An 18627-nucleotide genomic window follows, 5' to 3' on the forward strand; every position below is an offset into this window, starting at 1 on the left:
CACAGCAACTCTCAGCTCTAGAGACATACAGAGACATAAACACGGGGCTTAGCTTGTTATGACAGTGTTTGCCGAGGTCAAACGCATCCCCCTTTACTACGGAGACACTCCCCACCCCTGGGGGTGCACCCCACTAGTTGAGAACCACTGATCTAGGGAAAGAAGGAAAAAGGATAATCCTTATGAGTTATCCAATGTTTTTCTTGACACATGTTTAAGTCAGTACAAAAGAACATCAAAATGGCAATTTTAAATATGCCAACATTTGAGGAAAATAATGGAAAAATTAGTATTCCAACTCCAAAAAGCTGTAGGGAAGCCACTATTTACTTATATCAATTTCTAATTTAAGTTCACAACCAAATATGCTTTTTTGATTTGTATTCATACTTCTTTGACACTGCTACTAAAATTACTTGGATCAGCTCTTTGCCCATAGATGCATTTTCACCAAAAGGATACCAAGTGTATGTATTTCAAAATGATAAGCATCTTATAATCCACCAATATGAGAAAATATTTAGGAATAAATGTTTTAGATATTTTACACAATCTCTTATTTGTAAAAATAGAAGACAAGAATGCAAAAGAGATCTTTGGTTTTTAAAAGGAAAGTTAATTTAGTAATACTGCCTTCTAAATTTATGAATGCCTTCTAAATTAAAATGCCCCATATTATGATATGCATTCCCTTCTCAATAGGTTAGCCTTCTTGGTTTTGGGTCTACAACTTTAGTTTTGTATAGTCAAAGATTTAATTTCTTGAATAAAAATGTAACAAGAGTATGAGATTGCATACAGAATATTTTCAGTTTACTATTTTAAAAGGTACAAAAATCAAATCCAGAATTTGGTGTTTTATAGAAAGCAATTTCTTTAAACATGAATTTCTTAAGATTAAAGACTTCTATTCCTTCATTGATGTCAAATTATTTTTTTTAAAAAAGGAAATGTGTGCCTAAGTGGAAAGGAAAGGGATGTAATCCTATGTACTTTAGCTTATTATGAACTAATACTTTTTTCTTTTCCTCTTTTTAGTTTTTGAGCCATACCTGGAGACTATTCAGTTCTCTGCACTTTGGGGGATCACGTAATGTTAAGGATTGAACCAGAGCCTCGCCCAGCCTGTTAAGCTCTTTCTCCAGTCCAATTATTTGTAATTGTCCTGAATTGATGTTATTTTTAGTTCATTGACTATAGCTGTCAGTTTGACCCTATTCCATGAAGCATGGGAATGGTAGCTGTCTATGCTACTATAGCCCTTGCTAAAAAAATTGGAACATGACAAAACAAGCACAGATCTTACATTTATTAGTTACGACTTTGAGCCTCCAACTATTTCAGAACTTCAGTATCTATTAATAAACTGGCAGAGTAGAACTGCCATCTGCTGACAAGACGGACTTCAGAACATGAAAGTAGAGTTTTAATTATTCGGACTTAAAATTTTTTTTCATAGAGTCCTTTAAAACTTTCATAAGACATCTGACCAAATAACCGTTCTTTCTTTAAAATAACATCCCATGTCACCTTTTAAGCTACACACACAATAAGTTATCTCTGTGCTGTTATCTCACCTCTTCATTGTGAGAGCACTATTCCAGATTTCTACCGAAATCAATGGCCACTAAGTTTCATAAAGAACTTATTGATAGTTTTAGATTTCCATAATTAAATACAGATTAAAAATCTATAGATTTTTCAGATTATTCAGTTCATTACAAATCAGGTTTTTTCTCTATTATTAGTACTTATGTATTTGTAATCTAAACTATAAAATAAGGACTGCCTATTTTCTTCTATTTTACGACAAACCGATTTTGTCTTTCTAGGGAAGTTTAAAAATATAAACGCTGAATTACTTATGTAAAATAATCAAAAAATAAAGACCATGTCAAAAAGTTTTTTTTTTGGATGCCGTTAAGTAAGGTTCAACAATACTCAGTTTACAGAAGCTTGTCTTTTATAGCACAATTTAACTTCGGTTAACAAAACTACTTTCTAAGTATATGGAGTCTAAATCAACTTTTGGAAAACAAATCATTTATTTCTAGTTTAAATTCTGCTGAGACTTGGGTAATAAATTCTCATACTTTGTGAAATAACTTCATTTACACAAACTACAAATATTTGTAAGATTTCTTTTATGGTAATAGGTAGCAGGCATTCGAGTTACAGATACGAATAAAGTACATATTTCTGCTTTTAGCAAAAAAGTTTTTAGCAAAATTTCAGTTTTGCTAAGTAGCATGCAGCACTAATAGCATGGACACAATCAAGGTTGCTCTGGAAAAGTGTCTCAACAGAAGTGATACTTGAGATGGTACTTGAAGCTGAAAAGGCACCAGTCAGGTGGAGTTTTAAGAGAAGAGTACTCAAGCAGAGATACAACTGCAAAGATAATCCATCTTAGTGTCTGTTTCCACCTATGACACTTACCACGTTCAAAACCTAGTTTAAATATAGTATGAAAGAATGACAAACTATATAAACTGAAAGGTCTTTGGAAACAATTACCTAATCAAAATGATAAATAAAAGCAGCTAAACGACAGGTTTCCTGAGTGAATAACTCAAGTGTTCTAAGCTGTAAGAATTACAAAAAGTTTTAGAAAGCAGTGTAACTAAAATGCTGAGAATGAAAGAATGTAAGTCTGTAAGAACATTTGGGAAACCAAAAAGTACAAGTTACTATTATATAACCATTTGTAGTCTACAAACTGAGCAGCTCACCAAGAAGCAGACGTAAACACTTATTTAAAAACCACAATTCTTTCAAACTGACTCACTGAATTTTTATTCTTAAAAAAGAAAATCATCTATGAAAGCTAGATCAACTATCCATGTCTGAGAAAAGAATTTATCATAAAAAACACATACACACATCTCTCATTCTCCTTAACAAAACTCTGGAACTTCTTTTAGCCACGTGACCTTAGAGCAGGTCACTGTTCCTCTCTGGAACTCAGTTTCCTAGCATATGTATCAGGCACCAAGGTGGAGTCTAACAGGTTCTGTCAGACAGATAAAATGAAATAAAAAAAAAAATATATCCCCAGAATATCCCTATTCACAGTAGGAAGAAGCTCAATTCAGAGGAGTAAGAAAAAATGTCTGACACACTGAAACTTCCTAAAACCAAAGGCCGCCTTCTTCTCATTTACATCTCTAGTAAAATAAGGTGGCTCTCATTGCCCTCTATTTTATGCAGTAAAATAAATGATCTAAGGTATCCTCCAAAGTATGTACAAAATAAAAGTTTACTGTTGGACAATAATCATCTCGACTTTAAGCTTGCCACTACCTAAGAACGATTATGGAATTTTATATAGACAACTGAGCCTACAAAATAAAACAGACCCACAGTAGTGTCTGACATATGCCAAATACTTGACATAATGATTGTTTAAAAACGATCTATCAATGGCAATAGCTAAATGAACATACATACTATTCCCAGTAAAAGTTGTTTATCTTCTTAACACTTTTTAAAGTGTCTTGAAAAAAAAAACATATGCATACACTCTTTTTTACTTTAAAAAAAACTTGATGATGACTAGAACCAACCTCTTTGGTACTAGGAAAGCAGCCTTAACTATTCATATGCATACACTCTTTTTTACTTTAAAAAAAACTTGATGATGACTAGAACCAACCTCTTTGGTACTAGGAAAGCAGCCTTAACTATTCTGCTAAAAAAAAAAAAATGCATACTCTTGGTTGTAGCCGAAATCATTAGCTCTGTCTCCAGAAGATGCTTCCCCCGCAAATCCCTTTAACAGACCCGAGGGGGTCACCCACTGAAAGTGTCATTCACCTCAAGTGGCCCAAACGCAAGGCAAATCACCCAGTAAGCACCACGGACATCCCTGACTTCCCCAAAGTGGCTCCGGTGCACTTGCGGACCACACTCGGCTCGACCCGGTGATGGAAGGGCTGCCAGGCGATGGGCGCCCGCCCACCCGCCAGACAGACAGACAGACAGACAGACACTGAGCGGGGAGACAGTCGCACCCCACGCCACCTGCGTGCGAGGAGCCTGGGAAAAGCGCACAGCAGAGTCTGGCCACGGTGCAGGATGCCACTGTGCCCCTGGCCGCGATGCAACGCTGACAGGACCGCCCAGGCTCACAGCCTTCTCGGCCCCCACGGAGGAGCCCAAAAGTCCGAGGGAGGGGGTGCGGGTGTCCCCGAACCCGACCGCCCAAGTGTGGGAGGGGGGAACCGGAACCTCGGCGCGGGGCCTTCCTTCCCCCGGCCTCACCTCTTCCACCTCGATCTCCTTGTAGTCGATCTCTTCGAAGTTGAGCACTTGCGCGGGGGCTTCGATCATCTCACCGGCGGAAGACGAAGAGGAGGAGGAGGCGGCGGACGCTGTAGACATGGTCCCTGGCGGGGCTGAGGAGGACCGGGAGGCCGCCGCCGCCGCCGCCCCGACGCTCCCGGGGAGACCCGCGCTCGCCCGCCTCCGCACCGACCTTCAGCCTGGAGCCACGGCGGCGTAGTGCGGGCTACGGGAGGGACAGCAGCAGCGCAGCAGCGGCGGCGGCCAAAGCCGACTCCCGGCTCCGGCCCCGGCTCCGCCGAGTTTTCCGCCGCCGGGCCCCGCCCACCGCGCTTCCGTTTCCGGTCTGGACTCGGAACGGGGAGTCTCGGGTTGTTCCTTCTCCCAGGAAGACCGGAAGTGATTCTTCGACGGAGACTCCCAAACGAAAGGCGAGATTGGGCCTGGGGCGGGGGCGGGCAGGGTGGGTGGGGGGAGAGCGAGAGGCTGGGCTGGGAAATGTAGCGCCAATGTTCGCGAGATCTTTGCTTGAAGAGCTGCCGCCACCCAAGATATCGCGAGAACTACACGCTGGCGTCATTCAAGAGCGTCATTCAAGCGGAAGTGGCGCGGAGCTGGACGGGATCTTGGTGCGGTTGGGCCTGGAGGCCGAGGCGCGAAAGATAAAAGAAAAAAGCTCTGGTGTTTGTGTTTTCCTCCTCTGGGTGAACACGGTGTTCTGGCCCCGTTCCTTTTTTTTTTTTTTTTCCTGAGGAGGCTTAAAGACGAAAGGCAGTATTGAATGTTTTGGCGACCTGGTTTATCTTTCAGTTTGAGCCCTCAGCTGTGCCGAGCTTATTCCTGAAACCTGGAAATGAGTTTATTGGAGAAGTTGCTGCTGTTCCTATGACCCCTGCCTGCCCTGACGCTCTTGTGTGGACGGTCAACACCATGTTCCGTTTTAAAGTGAGCAGCTGGAGTTTAGTGAGGTTGACTTGAAGCCTGATGACGAAAAGGAGAGTTCGAGATGAAGATCTGAGTTGGAGAGAGGATTGGCATGAGGCAAATTACCTTACACATGGCTGGCAGGATTCCATCCTAGGCATGCACAATGATCTCCGGAAGCCTCATCGGGAGTAACCCCTGAGCACAACCGGTGTGGCCCCAAATAGCAAAACAATTGCAAACGATGAAGACTTAAAAATTATGGATGGAACTCTGCAAGTGCCAACTTCCATCTCTAACTGCATTTCAGTAAAACACACACGCACGCACACACACACACACACACACACACACACACACACAGTGTTTAATGGAGCAAAATATGGAGAACCAGGTATCACTGGTGGGGAAGTTTCCAGCTAAGGAATAGCCAACCAAATAAACACTGTACAGAAGAAGTACATTAATAAAGACATTTGAGAATGTATATAAGTCATTACTTGTTAATTGAAGAATTGTTACAAATTCTTGGATTCTAATTTAATTTATTTCTGGTGATCCCTAATGATTAGTGAATGGAAAATCTAATGAAAGGAGTGATTATTTCTTCTGTCTGAACACACTTGATGATTTTTACCTTGGGGTTTTGACAATATAATATTCTTGAGGTGATGTTCCAAATCTTTCCCAGTTCTTAAATCTTTCCACATTTCTAGAACTTCCAGGCTCTTCTATTTAGATGTAACACAAATACTTGAACTTAAAAACTACAAATGGAAATTTAGAAGTTATCATTTGCCAGAAGTATGTTCTTCCATGTGCATTTTATCTCTGGGTGATCCCATCTGTTGTCAAAAATTAGGATGTTTTCAAAGGGTGAAATATTTCTAGAAGCAAATTTAAATTAGTGGGATAATTATGTTTACCTTCTTGATTCCCAAAAGAAGATAGTGAATATAGTAAAGTAAATTTGACATCACTGCAGGTATGTGCCTGATTTCTATTTAAATTTTTGAATTCATCAATTATGTGTAATATGAACCTGTTCAGTTCAGGAACTATGTTAGACATTCTATATGAATGACTGACTTGCCAGGTCTACACGATCCATTTTCTCCACAAGAGCCATTTTCTGTACCACAGTTTAATACAATAATCCTGACAAAGCACTAATCACTTTATCTATGATGCTAAACTGCTTATCCCCCTTAAGATATTTGTTATAAAGAATATCATACAGAAGAGTTGAAATATTATTTACTGTTAACATTTTATAATAAGCAATTCACACATCTATACATTTAGCTTGTTTATATATCATTCAAATTGAATATTCTATATGATTTTGAACATTGTTTACTCAATACTCCAATACTTAGTTTTTTTATCTACTTTTTGAACTTATGACATTGATTCTACTTGAAAAAATTCTTGTCCTCTTTGCTTGCAGACCATATTTTGGGGGTAGGATGGTAGGATGGAATCTAGAACCTGACACAGAGGGCCAAGCAATAGCACAGTGGGTAGGGGTAGGGCATTGCCTTGCCGGCTGACCCAGGTTTGATTCCCCGGCATTCCATATGGTCCCTTGAACCTGCTAGGAGCAACCCCTGAGTGTCACCATATGTGGCCCCAAAACAAAACAAATAGAACCTGATACATGCTAGATAATGTGCTTTACTACTTGTCATATCCTAAAATCTATTTTTAAGAATTTATGATTTGTTGAGGTGACATTGGTTTTCAAAAGTGTAAATGTTCATATGTTTTAAGTGGTATGTCACCATACCACTTCCACCACGAAAGGTCAGTATCCCTTTACTATAGTTGACTGAACTTTTAGTCCTTTACCTCTCATCACTATTTCCCACCTCAATTCTATAATCAGAATCTTCAGGTTTGTTTTCATTGGACATCTATTTCTTTACTTTGTTTCTTTATATATTCACCATATGTGACTAGTGAGAGAATTAAGTATTTTTTCCTGGCTATTTTATTTGGCACAGACCCTCTATATCCAGGTTGTAGTAAAGAGCATATTTCATATTTTCTAATGAATAAGTAATATATATTGTGTATATTTACCATAGATTTTTTATTCATTAATCTGTCATGGGATACTTGGGTTGTTTCAGATTTTGGCTATTATAAATAAAGCTACAACGAACATAGGTGTGCATCTATCTTTTCAAGTTAGTGTTTATGTGTTCTTTGAATAAATATCAACTAGATTATATTCCCACTAACAGAATGGGGATTCTAAATTTCTCATTTAATTTTGGCTGTTTCAAGTTTTTGTTACCTCCAAAGAGATATACATTTTATCTCAGTTTTCACTTTATAAAATCCCAGATAGAACCCACTTTTCACTTCTTTAACTTTCTTTTGTTGATTTTAGATTTTGGGCCACACTCAGCAGTGCTCAGAGGTTACTCCTGACTCTGTGCTTAGAAATCGCTCCTGGCAGGCTCAGGGGACCATATGAGTTGCTTGGTCAGCCATGTGCAAGGCCCTAATTTGCTGTGCTATTGCTTCGGCCCCTTCTTTAACTTTCTTGAAGTAAAGATAAAGGCTTGAATTTTAGTAATGTCAATTTTAGTTATCAGTGGGTTTCCAGAGAAAATCTGTATATAAAACTAGATTTATTGGATGAGATGATACACATATCAAACTTGTGTCCTCAAGGTTAAAGTAGTTATTAAGCTGCTGATTGATGAGAATGTATCGTGGATTGTTTGTGATTGTAGTTCCTCAAACTAGAAGGGACCTAGTTTGTTTTGTACAAATCAAAATAAAAGAGAAAGAGAAATAAAGATGTCAGTGGAATCCCAAGTGAGATGTTACAACAGCTCAGTATGCATAGGGAGCATTAACTTTGGAGTCCTATATAAGTGACCCCAGCCTGAAGCCTCAGCTCAGGTCCATAAGGCACTAGGAGGGGAAGAAGAAGGACTAGGTAACAATTACAACTGACTACAACTTAGTTAAATGGTAGGGGGAAAAGGTAATATGGGCTTAATAATTTCAGTTTAAACTTAATGATAGCACTGGTAATTGAGTTTTCATTATTGTCATCTACCTTTTGTAATATTTGCCACTGTTCTAGAACTGTGTTTCTCAGCTCTTTTAATACTTATTGCTCCCAAAGGAAACTTTCAAGATTTTTCTTAATATCCTTTCAAAGTTCTACTGTCACAGGACTACTACGATATTATGCACTGTGTGCTTATTTAATACTTATGTAAAGGAAGAGAAATACATGTACTTTTTCTGAAATTTTAACTTATTGGAGGATATTATGGATGTATGTTTCAGCAGTTTCTTTTACCATATGACCATTTACATAACAAGAGTATTTTCATAGTTAACTCACAAGAACATGAAACTTTCCTTATATCAAAAAAACAAAAGCAACAGTACTTGTGAGTAAGAAATGGAGAACAGAGATTTTAAAGTTGAAAACTTCGTATAATTTAGGTCTATCCTTTAAGAAAGCAAGAACTTGGGAACTCCTAGCTGCCATCATAAAAGCCCCAAGCCAGCTCTGAACAGAAAGGACATTCTTAGGAACCAAGACTGTCCCTCTGCCCCAATAAGCTGCCACCGAGCTCCCAAAATGAAAGGACACTTCAGCCCCATATCTCTTGCCCAGGCAAGAAGCTGCAGCCACCAATCCTGCTGACTTTATGTGGCCCAACCCTGGCCCCCAATGTGGACTGTGGCTTGCTACTGGATTCAGCTCCAGAGGGAACTCCAGCATGAGGACACTACCTGATTCCTTACTGCCTTACTTCTGTAAACCATTTCTCAGACTCAACAAGACCCTGGTGTGGGATGAAAATGTGCCCTGGATCTTATAACGCTCCCCCAAGACTATCTCAAAAGACTTAATGGAGTTAACTATATTTATAACTCTTAGTGTATTTATTTCCAAATGTAGAGGTAGCCTCCTTCATTCTTATTTTTTTCTTTTGCTTGTTTTGGTTCTGCTTAGTAAGCAATTCTAGAAGAAAAATCTTGCTTAGGATGAAAGCTCAGGTCAAAACCAGGGCACAGAGATTGTATAGCTTGTCATTTTTGCCCCCAAATCACCAATAGTATAATATAGCATTGTCCCTTTTTGCATAGGCATACTAAAATAGGGAAATCTTATGTATAGATAGAAGTTCTTATCTAGTAGAGATAAGAACCCATAAATTTTATAATACAGGGGTGCCTTCAACCCTGAACATTTATTATCGGGACTCAACTTAGACTTCATGTGATCAGACATTGACCATCCAACCTGAATCCTGGATCCCAACCTTAGAACTGGCACAGTTCCCTACAGCAGCACTAGGAATCAAACTCCCATTGGGGGAGTCCCTAATACTGTTCCAGCACCAACTTGTGCCAGGGTAGTTTCATACGATGATGAGGAAACAGCAACAACTTAACATAAGGGAAGGTTGTTCTACCTCATCACCTAGCAAAGAGATGAAATCTATCATCCGAGGATCTGTACAAAAACCAAGAGCACTAATTACAGAAGACTGACTACGCAACTGCCACTGAGCAGAACATTTCTTGGAAACATAAAGACTCTATCCTAGACTTTGTCCTAGGATCTATGCAAAAACCAATATCTCTAATTACAGAGGACTGACTTTGACAACCGCAACTGAACAGAACATTTCCTGGCACCATAAAGAAAGATCTTGGGGTTTGAAAATAATATTTCCGGAGCCTGTACTCAGTCTGATGACACTGTGCTTCAAGGGTCGAGGTATTGGATGCATGCTGGGAACAGTGGCGGAGGAAGGTCAACACTGATTGGGAATTGCCCTAATTCACTGTCACTATGTACCTTAACTACAACTGTGAAAGACTTGTAATTCACATTTAGTCACAATAAAAATTAAAAAAAAAAAAAAGGCAGGAATTTGGAGAAGGAAAGTTGCTAACTGAAGGACTATCTGAAAACTCACAGGAAAGACAAAGTAAGAATAGTTGCAAGCTCCGCAATCAGCAAAGATTCATGTTCATATGTCTATTCAGTTTGAGTTCTAGATCTAGAAAGATCTTGAAGGTTCTAATGATAAGTTTCTAGATCTTTGTCAAATACTATTTACTTCTCCAGGAGTTTAGAGACAGTATTTTACTATACTGTTTCAAACAATTATAGATAGAAATAGCCAATCCCTTAGTCCAGCAATGCTGAAGAATATGCAGCTCCAAATTTATTTATTTTATATTTTAGTTCATTCAATATTTGTATACCCCACATGCTCTTTCCATACCACTTGCTACCCATGGATGTGCCAAAAGGAAAGTTATGGGAGTGTTCCAGAATGGCTGTGTGTGTGTGTGTGTGTGTGTGTGTGTGTGTGTGTGTGTGTGTGTGCATGCGTGCGAAAGCTGAACAAAATCTCTGGTAGGTGTAGGAAGGGCTATTTTCTGACATCATGTAAATTGTCATTCTGTTTGTAGGTAGTCGTCTTCCTTCCTTTTTCCAACTAATCCAGGTGTAAGGCAGTTGTTTTGATGTGTTCTACCAATAAGAATTTTCTTCTCTTGGGGCCGGAGAGATAGCACAGTGGTGTTTGCCGTGCAAGCAGCCAATCCAGGACCTAAGGTGGTTGGTTCGAATCCCGGCGTCCCATATGGTCCCCCGTGCCTGCCAGGAGCTATTTCTGAGCAGACAGCCAGGAGTAACCCCTGAGCACCGCCGGGTGTGGCCCAAAAACCAAAAAAAAAAAAAAAAAAAAAATCTTAAAAATGTTATAAAGGAGGGCCCGGAGAGATAGCACAGCAGCGTTTGCCTTTCAAGCAGCTGATCCAGAACCAAAGATTTTTGTTCGAATCCCGGTGTCCCATATGGTCCCCCGTGCCTACCAGGAGCTATTTCTGAGCAGACAGCCAGGAGTAACACCTGAGCACCGCCGGGTGTGACCCAAAAAACAAAAACAAAAAAAACAAACAAACAAAAAAAGTTATAAAGGGGCCGGAGAGGCTTTTCTCTGCTGAGCCTGCCTACATCCAAGGACTATAGCCTCTGCAGGACCCACCCCGGTAAGATGTCCCCACCCAAGGCACGTGGGGCCAATTCCTGCCGTGATTGGGTACCCAGAGACTTTAAAACCCAGCGGCCTTGCTCTCTGCCTATTTTCTGCTGAGCCTGCCTACATCCAAGCACTATAGCCTCTTCAGGACCCACACCCTAAACGCGGCCGCTCAGCTTCGCTTCGCGGCTGCACTTATCTTGTAACCCCTGAATTCCATTTCTGTACATTTTAAGAAGCAATCTACAGCCTTGCCATGGAGTAATTTTGCAGTACACCCATATTTAGAGAAATCAAGATGGCTCCTCTAATAATCTAAAAAGTAGGAAATAAATAAGTATCCTCTCAAGAAGTTTAGAGTAGAGGGGCCGGAGAGATAGCATGGAGGTAAGGCGTTTGCCTTTCATGCAGGAGGTCATCGGTTCGAATCCCGGCGCCCCATATGGTCCCCTGTGCCTGCCAGGAGCAATTTCTGAGCCTGGAGCCAGAAATAACCCCTGAGCACTGCCGGGTGTGACCCAAAAACCACAAAAAAAAAGAAAAAAAAAAAAGAAGTTTAGAGTAGAATTATGGAGAATTATCAGGGAGCTGAAAAAAAAGAAGCATCGATAAACTTGACTGGAGCAAAATAAAGCATCAAGAAGTTTTGTCAACTGAAATTAGAAATTTTCACACTGAACTAACAGATCAGAAAAACTGAGCTTAACGGGACCCGTATTCCTACCCTGAGGAGTGCTGGGAGGCTTGACAGGCCCCCAGCCTTCCTTGTCTCTTTCCCCTGACTCCAGGCCTTCCCTGGGTGCCAGCTCAGATGGCCAGAAGTGGGTTCAGGTGGACTCTTAGTGGTCCTCAGGGTCCCCCCTCCCTCCGTACTCCAGGGGGGAGGTGCATAGGGAGGAGGGCAGGCAGACATCTGGCTTCCGGTTTCCTCTTTGATTCTGGAGACCAGCTCTTGCCAGGTATGGGGTTTGGGGAGGCCCCATAGAACCTTTCTCCCTAGCCTGGGGAGTGCAGGGAGGCTTGGCAGGCCCCCAGCCTTCCTTGTCTTTTTCCCCTGACTCCAGGCCTTCCCTGGGTGCCAGCTCAGATGGCCAGAAGTGGGTTCAGGTTGACTCTTAGTGGTCCTCAGGTTCCTCCCTCCCTCCATACTCCAGGGGGGAGGTGCATGGGGAGGAGGGCAGGCAGACATTTGGCTTCCGATTTCATCCTTGATTATTGGAGACCAACCCTTGCCAGGTATAGGGTTTTTCTCCCCTGGACTTCAGTCTTTCCCTGGACACTGGTCTAGATGGACTCTATAGGGGTCAACAGGCTTTCCCCCTATCTCTCCCTACACTAATGGGAATGCACTCTGGGAGGAGGGCAGGCTGTTCTAGCACTGGTTTATATTGGGACAGTCAGTGGAAATTTTTTCTCTTTTTTTTCATATTGATATTATTGTGTGCATATATTCTATATATCCATAATATCCATCTTGTATTGGGACCTTGGTACTGCCCTACAAAGCTCATTTCTAATATTTTACTGCCTCAGTCCCAACCCTTACTTCCCCCCATCCTCCCATGTAGGTGCAGCTAATGACATGAAGCTCACCACATAGAATGATAAGTGTAGTTAGAGAAATAACTACACTGAAAACTATCATAACAATGTAAATGAATGAGGGAAAAAGAAAGCCTGTCTCGAGTACAGGTGTGGGTGGGGTGGGGAGTTGGTAGATCTGGGAAATTGGTGGTGGGAATCCTGCACTGGTGAAGGGGGGTGTTCTTTATATGACTGTAATCATACAAGTACAATTATATTTGTAATCACGGTGTTTAAATAAAGATAATTTAAAAAAAGGGGGGGCTGGAGAGATAGCATGGAGCTAAGGTGTTTGCCTTGCACGCAGAAAGATGATGGTTCAAATCCCGGCATCCTATATGGTCCCCTGAGCCTACCAGGAATGATTTTTGAACATAGAGCCAGAAGTAACCCCTGAGCACCGCAGGGTGTGACCCAAACCCCCCCCCCAAAGTTATAAATATGTTTTTGACTGATAACACAGTGGTAGGGCATTTGCCTTGCATGCAGCCAACATGGGACAGACCCAGGTTTGATTGCCGGCATCCCATATGGTCCCCAGAGCCTTCCAGGAATGATTTTTGAGCACAGAGCTAGGAGTAACCCTGAGTACTTCCAGGTGTGACCTAAAATACAAAAATAAATAAAAATTTTTGATTGAAATCTTGTGGTTTAAAAAACTGTTAATAATGGATTCTCATGCATGTTTTATAATACCATACCTATTGCTAGAGTAGCCACTTCCTATCCCCAAGGACCCCAAGGACACTCACTTTCAACCCCTCTTTCAACTGAATTGTGTGAATCAGTTCTCCCATTGTGTTGATTTTGGACTTTTGTTACTACTTTGCTATCTATCTTTAAGGATCACATAGGATCCTTTATGCATTTATTCCCTTTTTTCTGACTGGCTTTCATGACTTTCATCATAATATGTTCTAGTTCCATCTTTATTGCTACAAATTACATTTTATTCTTAGAGCAGCATGGTATTCCATTATGTATATCAATCATAACTCCTTATTCATTTATCCATAGTGGGGCTTTTGTGTTGTTTCCACACGTTGGTTATTGTACTAAGTGCAGTGACAACAAAGGTATGCATATATACTTTTTGAATTAATGTTCTTAGCATCTACCTTCTAAATGCAAAAATCATAATTTTTTCTCAAAGTCAGACTCCCGAGTGTAACTTGGGAGACTTGAGGGCCATTCTCAGAGATACTTGGTCATTTGGGCTACTAGAAAGCCTGAGTATGTGTTGTTGCTCAAGCCCCAAAGTGTTAGGGAGGAGTGTTAGCCAGGAGCTGGTCTTTGAACACAATGATTTTCATGTGCTCTAATCCCTGTACTATCTCCTAAATTCCCTTTATTGTTTCTGATAATAATTGATATGAAAAATTTAACTGGTTTTAAAATCCGTCCATATTATGTCAATAAATTTGAACACTACAGGCAAAAACTATTTACTCAACTTCGTGAACATTCTTGTACTGATTAGAGGGAAAAGTGAGTGGGTGGGAGAAATTAATAGAGTGGTGATTTTCTTGTGATGAGACTGCTCTGCTACTTTAGTGACAGGAATACTGACTAACACACATATGAAACTAAGCCGTTAAGTTTCATAATATTGTGAGCCAATGATAAATAAGCCAAAACTTTAAAATAAAAGATATACTGTATTTGACATTTGAAGAAGCGGAAAATAATAAAATTATAATAATAAATTCTTAAGAAATTTTAGAATTATTATTAAATATGTTTTATTTGGGGGTAAATACAGTTTCAGTTTTGCCAGGAACCATCCTTGGTGAAATGGCCTGAAGCAGGGGTGCTGTGAGAATTAAGAAAACCAGACAGACATATGAGAGGAAAGCATGAAGTCAGGGGACTCATAGTTTCCTGGACTGAGTCTTGACTGTCTTCTACATACAATAATACAATAAACAAGGGATAAGGGGAAAACTATGCTAATATAACCCAAATGAGTCTTTACCCATCAAAAGGGGTGATTATCAAAGGGAAAGCTAATGCAAAGTTTCTGGATTGTCTTCTTCTGGGAGAGGTGGCAGATAAAAGAGTTAATAGGGCAATCTCTAATGGTACCAGTATACCCAGGGCAATTAGAAATTGTCCTTCTCCTCAGACTAACATCTCTCTAGCTAAACTTATTTATTTCTTTGATGTCTTCATATCTAACACTCTTTGGTGTCAGCTGTCAGACATTTGAAGATTTCTGAGATTAGATTAAAGACTAAAAGATCTAGACCATGTATTGCATGTAGGAGCATTAGTATCCATCCTAGTATCATAGGATTACTGGGCATCACATGGTCTCCTGAGAACCACATTATGTGCATCCCCAATAATACACTCCTTTTTGTTTGTTTGTTTTTTGTTTGTTTTTGTTTTTGGCTCATACCAGGCAGCGCTCAGGGGTTACTCCTGGTTCTTTGCTCAGAAATCGCCCCTGACAGGCATTGGGATAATATAGGATGCCGGGATTAAAACCACCATCCATCCTGGATGAGCTGCTTGCAAGGCAAATGCCCTACTGCTGTACTATCTCTCCGACCCCCCAGTAATATATTCTTTTATAAAGTAGTTTGAAGATATGATCTTTAAGAAGTATAAATCAGGTATTGATGATAGAAATTTCAAGGAATGTGAATTTTGATTTTTGGGTAACTACCGGTGGTGCTCAGGGATGACCCCTGGCTCTGCATTTAGAAATGGCTCCTGGCAGGCACCAGGAACTATATGGGATGCCAGGATTTGAACCACCGTCCATCCTGGATCTGCTGCATGTCAGGCAAATGTCCTACTGCTGTGCTATCTCTCCTGCCCTAGAACGTGAATTTTGATATATAAAATGTTACATTAAAAAGCAATGTTTTTAAAAAAGCCTATGTAACTTCTATTAAAATTTGAAATATTGGGGTCAGAGCAGTGGGTAGGGAATTTGCCTTATATGTGGTGACCAAGTACAATTCCCTGTATCCTATCTGGTTTCTATGGATACTGTTGGAAGTAATTTCTGAGTGCAGAGCCAGGAGTAACGTCTGAACATCACCAGGTATGGCCCTAAAATAAAAAAATTAATATATTTGAAATATGTAAATTTGATACATATATCTGGTAAATTATTTATTGATATATTTAAAAGTGTATTCAAATTTTATACTTAACATTACATCTAAGAGAACAAAAATTCTAAATAAAACATGGCATACTAATAAGCAGAAATAAAAATATCTTTAAACATTGCCTCTAGTACTTTGTGTTTATTTTTCAAAATTACAGTGTGAGAAAAACAATGATTTTTACAATTAAGTGCAAATGAATACTTTTATTTTTTTTCTATTCATCCTAGTCTTATTATAATATTTTTACTTCTACATGTGCTGAGTATCATACAATATTACTTCGTGCTTTGACATGGTCACAGTGTTATATATTGATGGATTTGAGGAAATGGTATTGGAGGATTAATGATTCATCAGGTGTAGAGAGAGAGATTAAGAAAAGGAAAATATATAGGAGCTTTGACTTCTGTAACTCAGCATAGGAATAGCCCTATTTACTATAGCAGAAACACCACAGAATATAGTATTGGAAGGAGAAAGAAATTTGTTTTAGACATGTAGAGCTAACGATACATGAGAGTCTTCCAAGTATCATTATCAAGTGAGAAATCTTAGAGAAAACAGGACAAAGAAGAACATCTGGGCCTGCAGGTAATAATTTGTCATGGTAGTAAAAGAAATCATCTGGGGAAAATGTGTAGGGAAAGAATAGGAGTTAAAATAGTCATAAGGAGTAAAATAGGTGGAATTGGAGGAACTGCCAGAGAAATCTGTGAAAACTAAAAATCATGATATTACAGAAACCAAAATAAAATTTTAGGATTGAATACTTTATAGAATTATAGTATAAGAAAAACACTCCACATTACACAATGGGTTATGGCCTTGACTATTGAAGACTTAGTTAAGAGATATGGAGAGTGCTCACTTCAGCAGCACATATACTAAAATTGGAATGATACAGAGAAGATTAGCATGGCCCCTATGCAAGGATGACATGCAAATTCATAAAGCATTCCATATATATATATATATATATATATATATATTGGTTTTTGGGTCACACCCGGCAGTGCTCAGGGGTTACTCCTGGCTGTCTGCTCATAAATAGCTCCTGGCAGGCACAGGGGACCATGTGGTACACTGGGATTTGAACCAATCACCTTTGGTCCTGGATCAGTTGCTTGCAAGGCAAACACCACTGTGCTATCTCTCCAGGCCCAGCATTCCATATTTTTGTGGGGATCAGTTACACTAATATTCTGGGAAGTAAAGGAGGTAGATAAAGAATGTATACTGGAAACAGAGGTTGAGGGAGGACATCACTGGTGGTGGCCCTTGATTTATTGTCACTATGAACCTTGAATATTACTGTGAAATATTTGTAATTCACTTTGGCCACAATAAAATTAATTTAAATAATTACCTAATTAGGTGAGTAAGAAATGGCTGACTGTGGGGATTGCCAGGTGGAGTGCTGATTGCTCTACCTGTGGAGTCTCCGCCCTGCTGTGCTTCTTCTGAGGAAACTGAGGACCTGAAGGGAGCCCTGTCCTGTGCTTCCTCTGACTTTTCTGAATTCTTGAAGCTCTCCTCAGAGCCCTGGGAAATGAACCCCCAAAAACCTGCATTCTGAAGCTACCCAGCTAGCAAGTGAGTGAGTAAGAAATGGCTGACTTTACAAGCCCAGAAAGGGAAAGCCACTGAACTCTGCTGGAACTCAGATGCCAGCACCCCTATCTGCCTGTCTTCTGTGCTGTGCTCCATTTTTGGCTTGATTTCATCCTGTGTGTGGCTCATCTGCGGATGGCTGGCCTTCCCTGGAGCCTTCCCTGGAGGTGAGTTTATAAACCCAGAAAGGGTGGAGCCAGAGGAGCACGTCCGCCGCTTCACTTCGCTTTCCAGACGTGCACATCATTTAGCCAATGAATACAACCACAACACGTAGAAAAACCCACAATACAAGTGTGACAATGGGGAAACAACGCAAGCCAGCGCCAGACATAGAGAATGACGATGGCAACTCTGATGACTTGAACATGACCAACCAACTAGTCAGTCTCTCAGATAAGGAGTTTAGAGTCGCAATATGGAAGATCTTCAAAGAACTTAAAGAAAGTATAGAAGAGAACACTAATAAAAATCAAGAGAATATGAAGATAGAAATCAAAAAACTCCAAACTGAAATTTCAGGTCAAATAACAGGTCTGAAAAACTCAGTAGATGAATTGAAGAAAAACATGGTTGAGCTTTCCCATGGGTTAAGAGCGCTGAGGATAGAATTAGAACACTGGAAGATGATATGAATAACAATTCCATACAGCAGAAGAAATTGGAAAAAAGCCTTAAAGCAAATAATCAAACAATGGAAAAATTACTCAAAGAATGGGAACAGATGAAAATAGAAGTCTATGATAAGCTCAACAGAAACAACTTAAGAATCATTGGAGTCCCAGAGACTCCGGAAGAAAATCTCCAGGAAGAATCAATGGTCAAGAACATCATTAAAGAGAAACTACCAGAGCTAAAGAATACATGTGATCAAATCCTGCATGCCCAAAGAGTACAAACTAAAAGAGACCCCAGAAAAAAACACCCCAAGACACATCCTAGTCACAATGACGAATCCCACAGATAGAGACAGAATTCTGAAAGCAGTAAGATCGAAAAGAGAAATTACATTCAAGGGAACATCCTTGAGATTTACTGGAGACCTGTCACCAGAAACA

General features: G+C 40.0%; 1 protein-coding gene and 1 non-coding gene across 5 annotated transcripts in view; one reads left to right on the forward strand and one right to left on the reverse strand.

Moving 5' to 3' along the window:
• Positions 1–4565, reverse strand: part of MAP3K7 (mitogen-activated protein kinase kinase kinase 7) — a 71538-nt gene extending 66973 nt beyond the window's left edge. Inside the window, exon 1 of one of the 4 annotated variants that reach the window (XM_049772214.1) lies at positions 4264–4565. In XM_049772214.1, the coding sequence (XP_049628171.1) occupies positions 4264–4383 (120 nt within the window). In that variant the 5' untranslated portion in view covers positions 4384–4565. The remainder of the gene's footprint in view (positions 1–4263) is intronic. The other 3 variants (XM_049772215.1, XM_049772211.1, XM_049772213.1) reach the window with 3 other exon arrangements.
• A 12253-nt stretch (positions 4566–16818) lies between these two features.
• LOC126008521 (U6 spliceosomal RNA) lies at positions 16819–16925 on the forward strand. Its single transcript, XR_007495848.1, has one exon. It is a non-coding gene; the product is annotated as a U6 spliceosomal RNA (small nuclear RNA).
• The last annotated feature ends 1702 nt before the right edge of the window (positions 16926–18627 follow it).

Source organism: Suncus etruscus, chromosome 4, assembly GCF_024139225.1.
Source record: "Suncus etruscus isolate mSunEtr1 chromosome 4, mSunEtr1.pri.cur, whole genome shotgun sequence".
NCBI lineage: Eukaryota > Metazoa > Chordata > Mammalia > Eulipotyphla > Soricidae > Suncus > Suncus etruscus.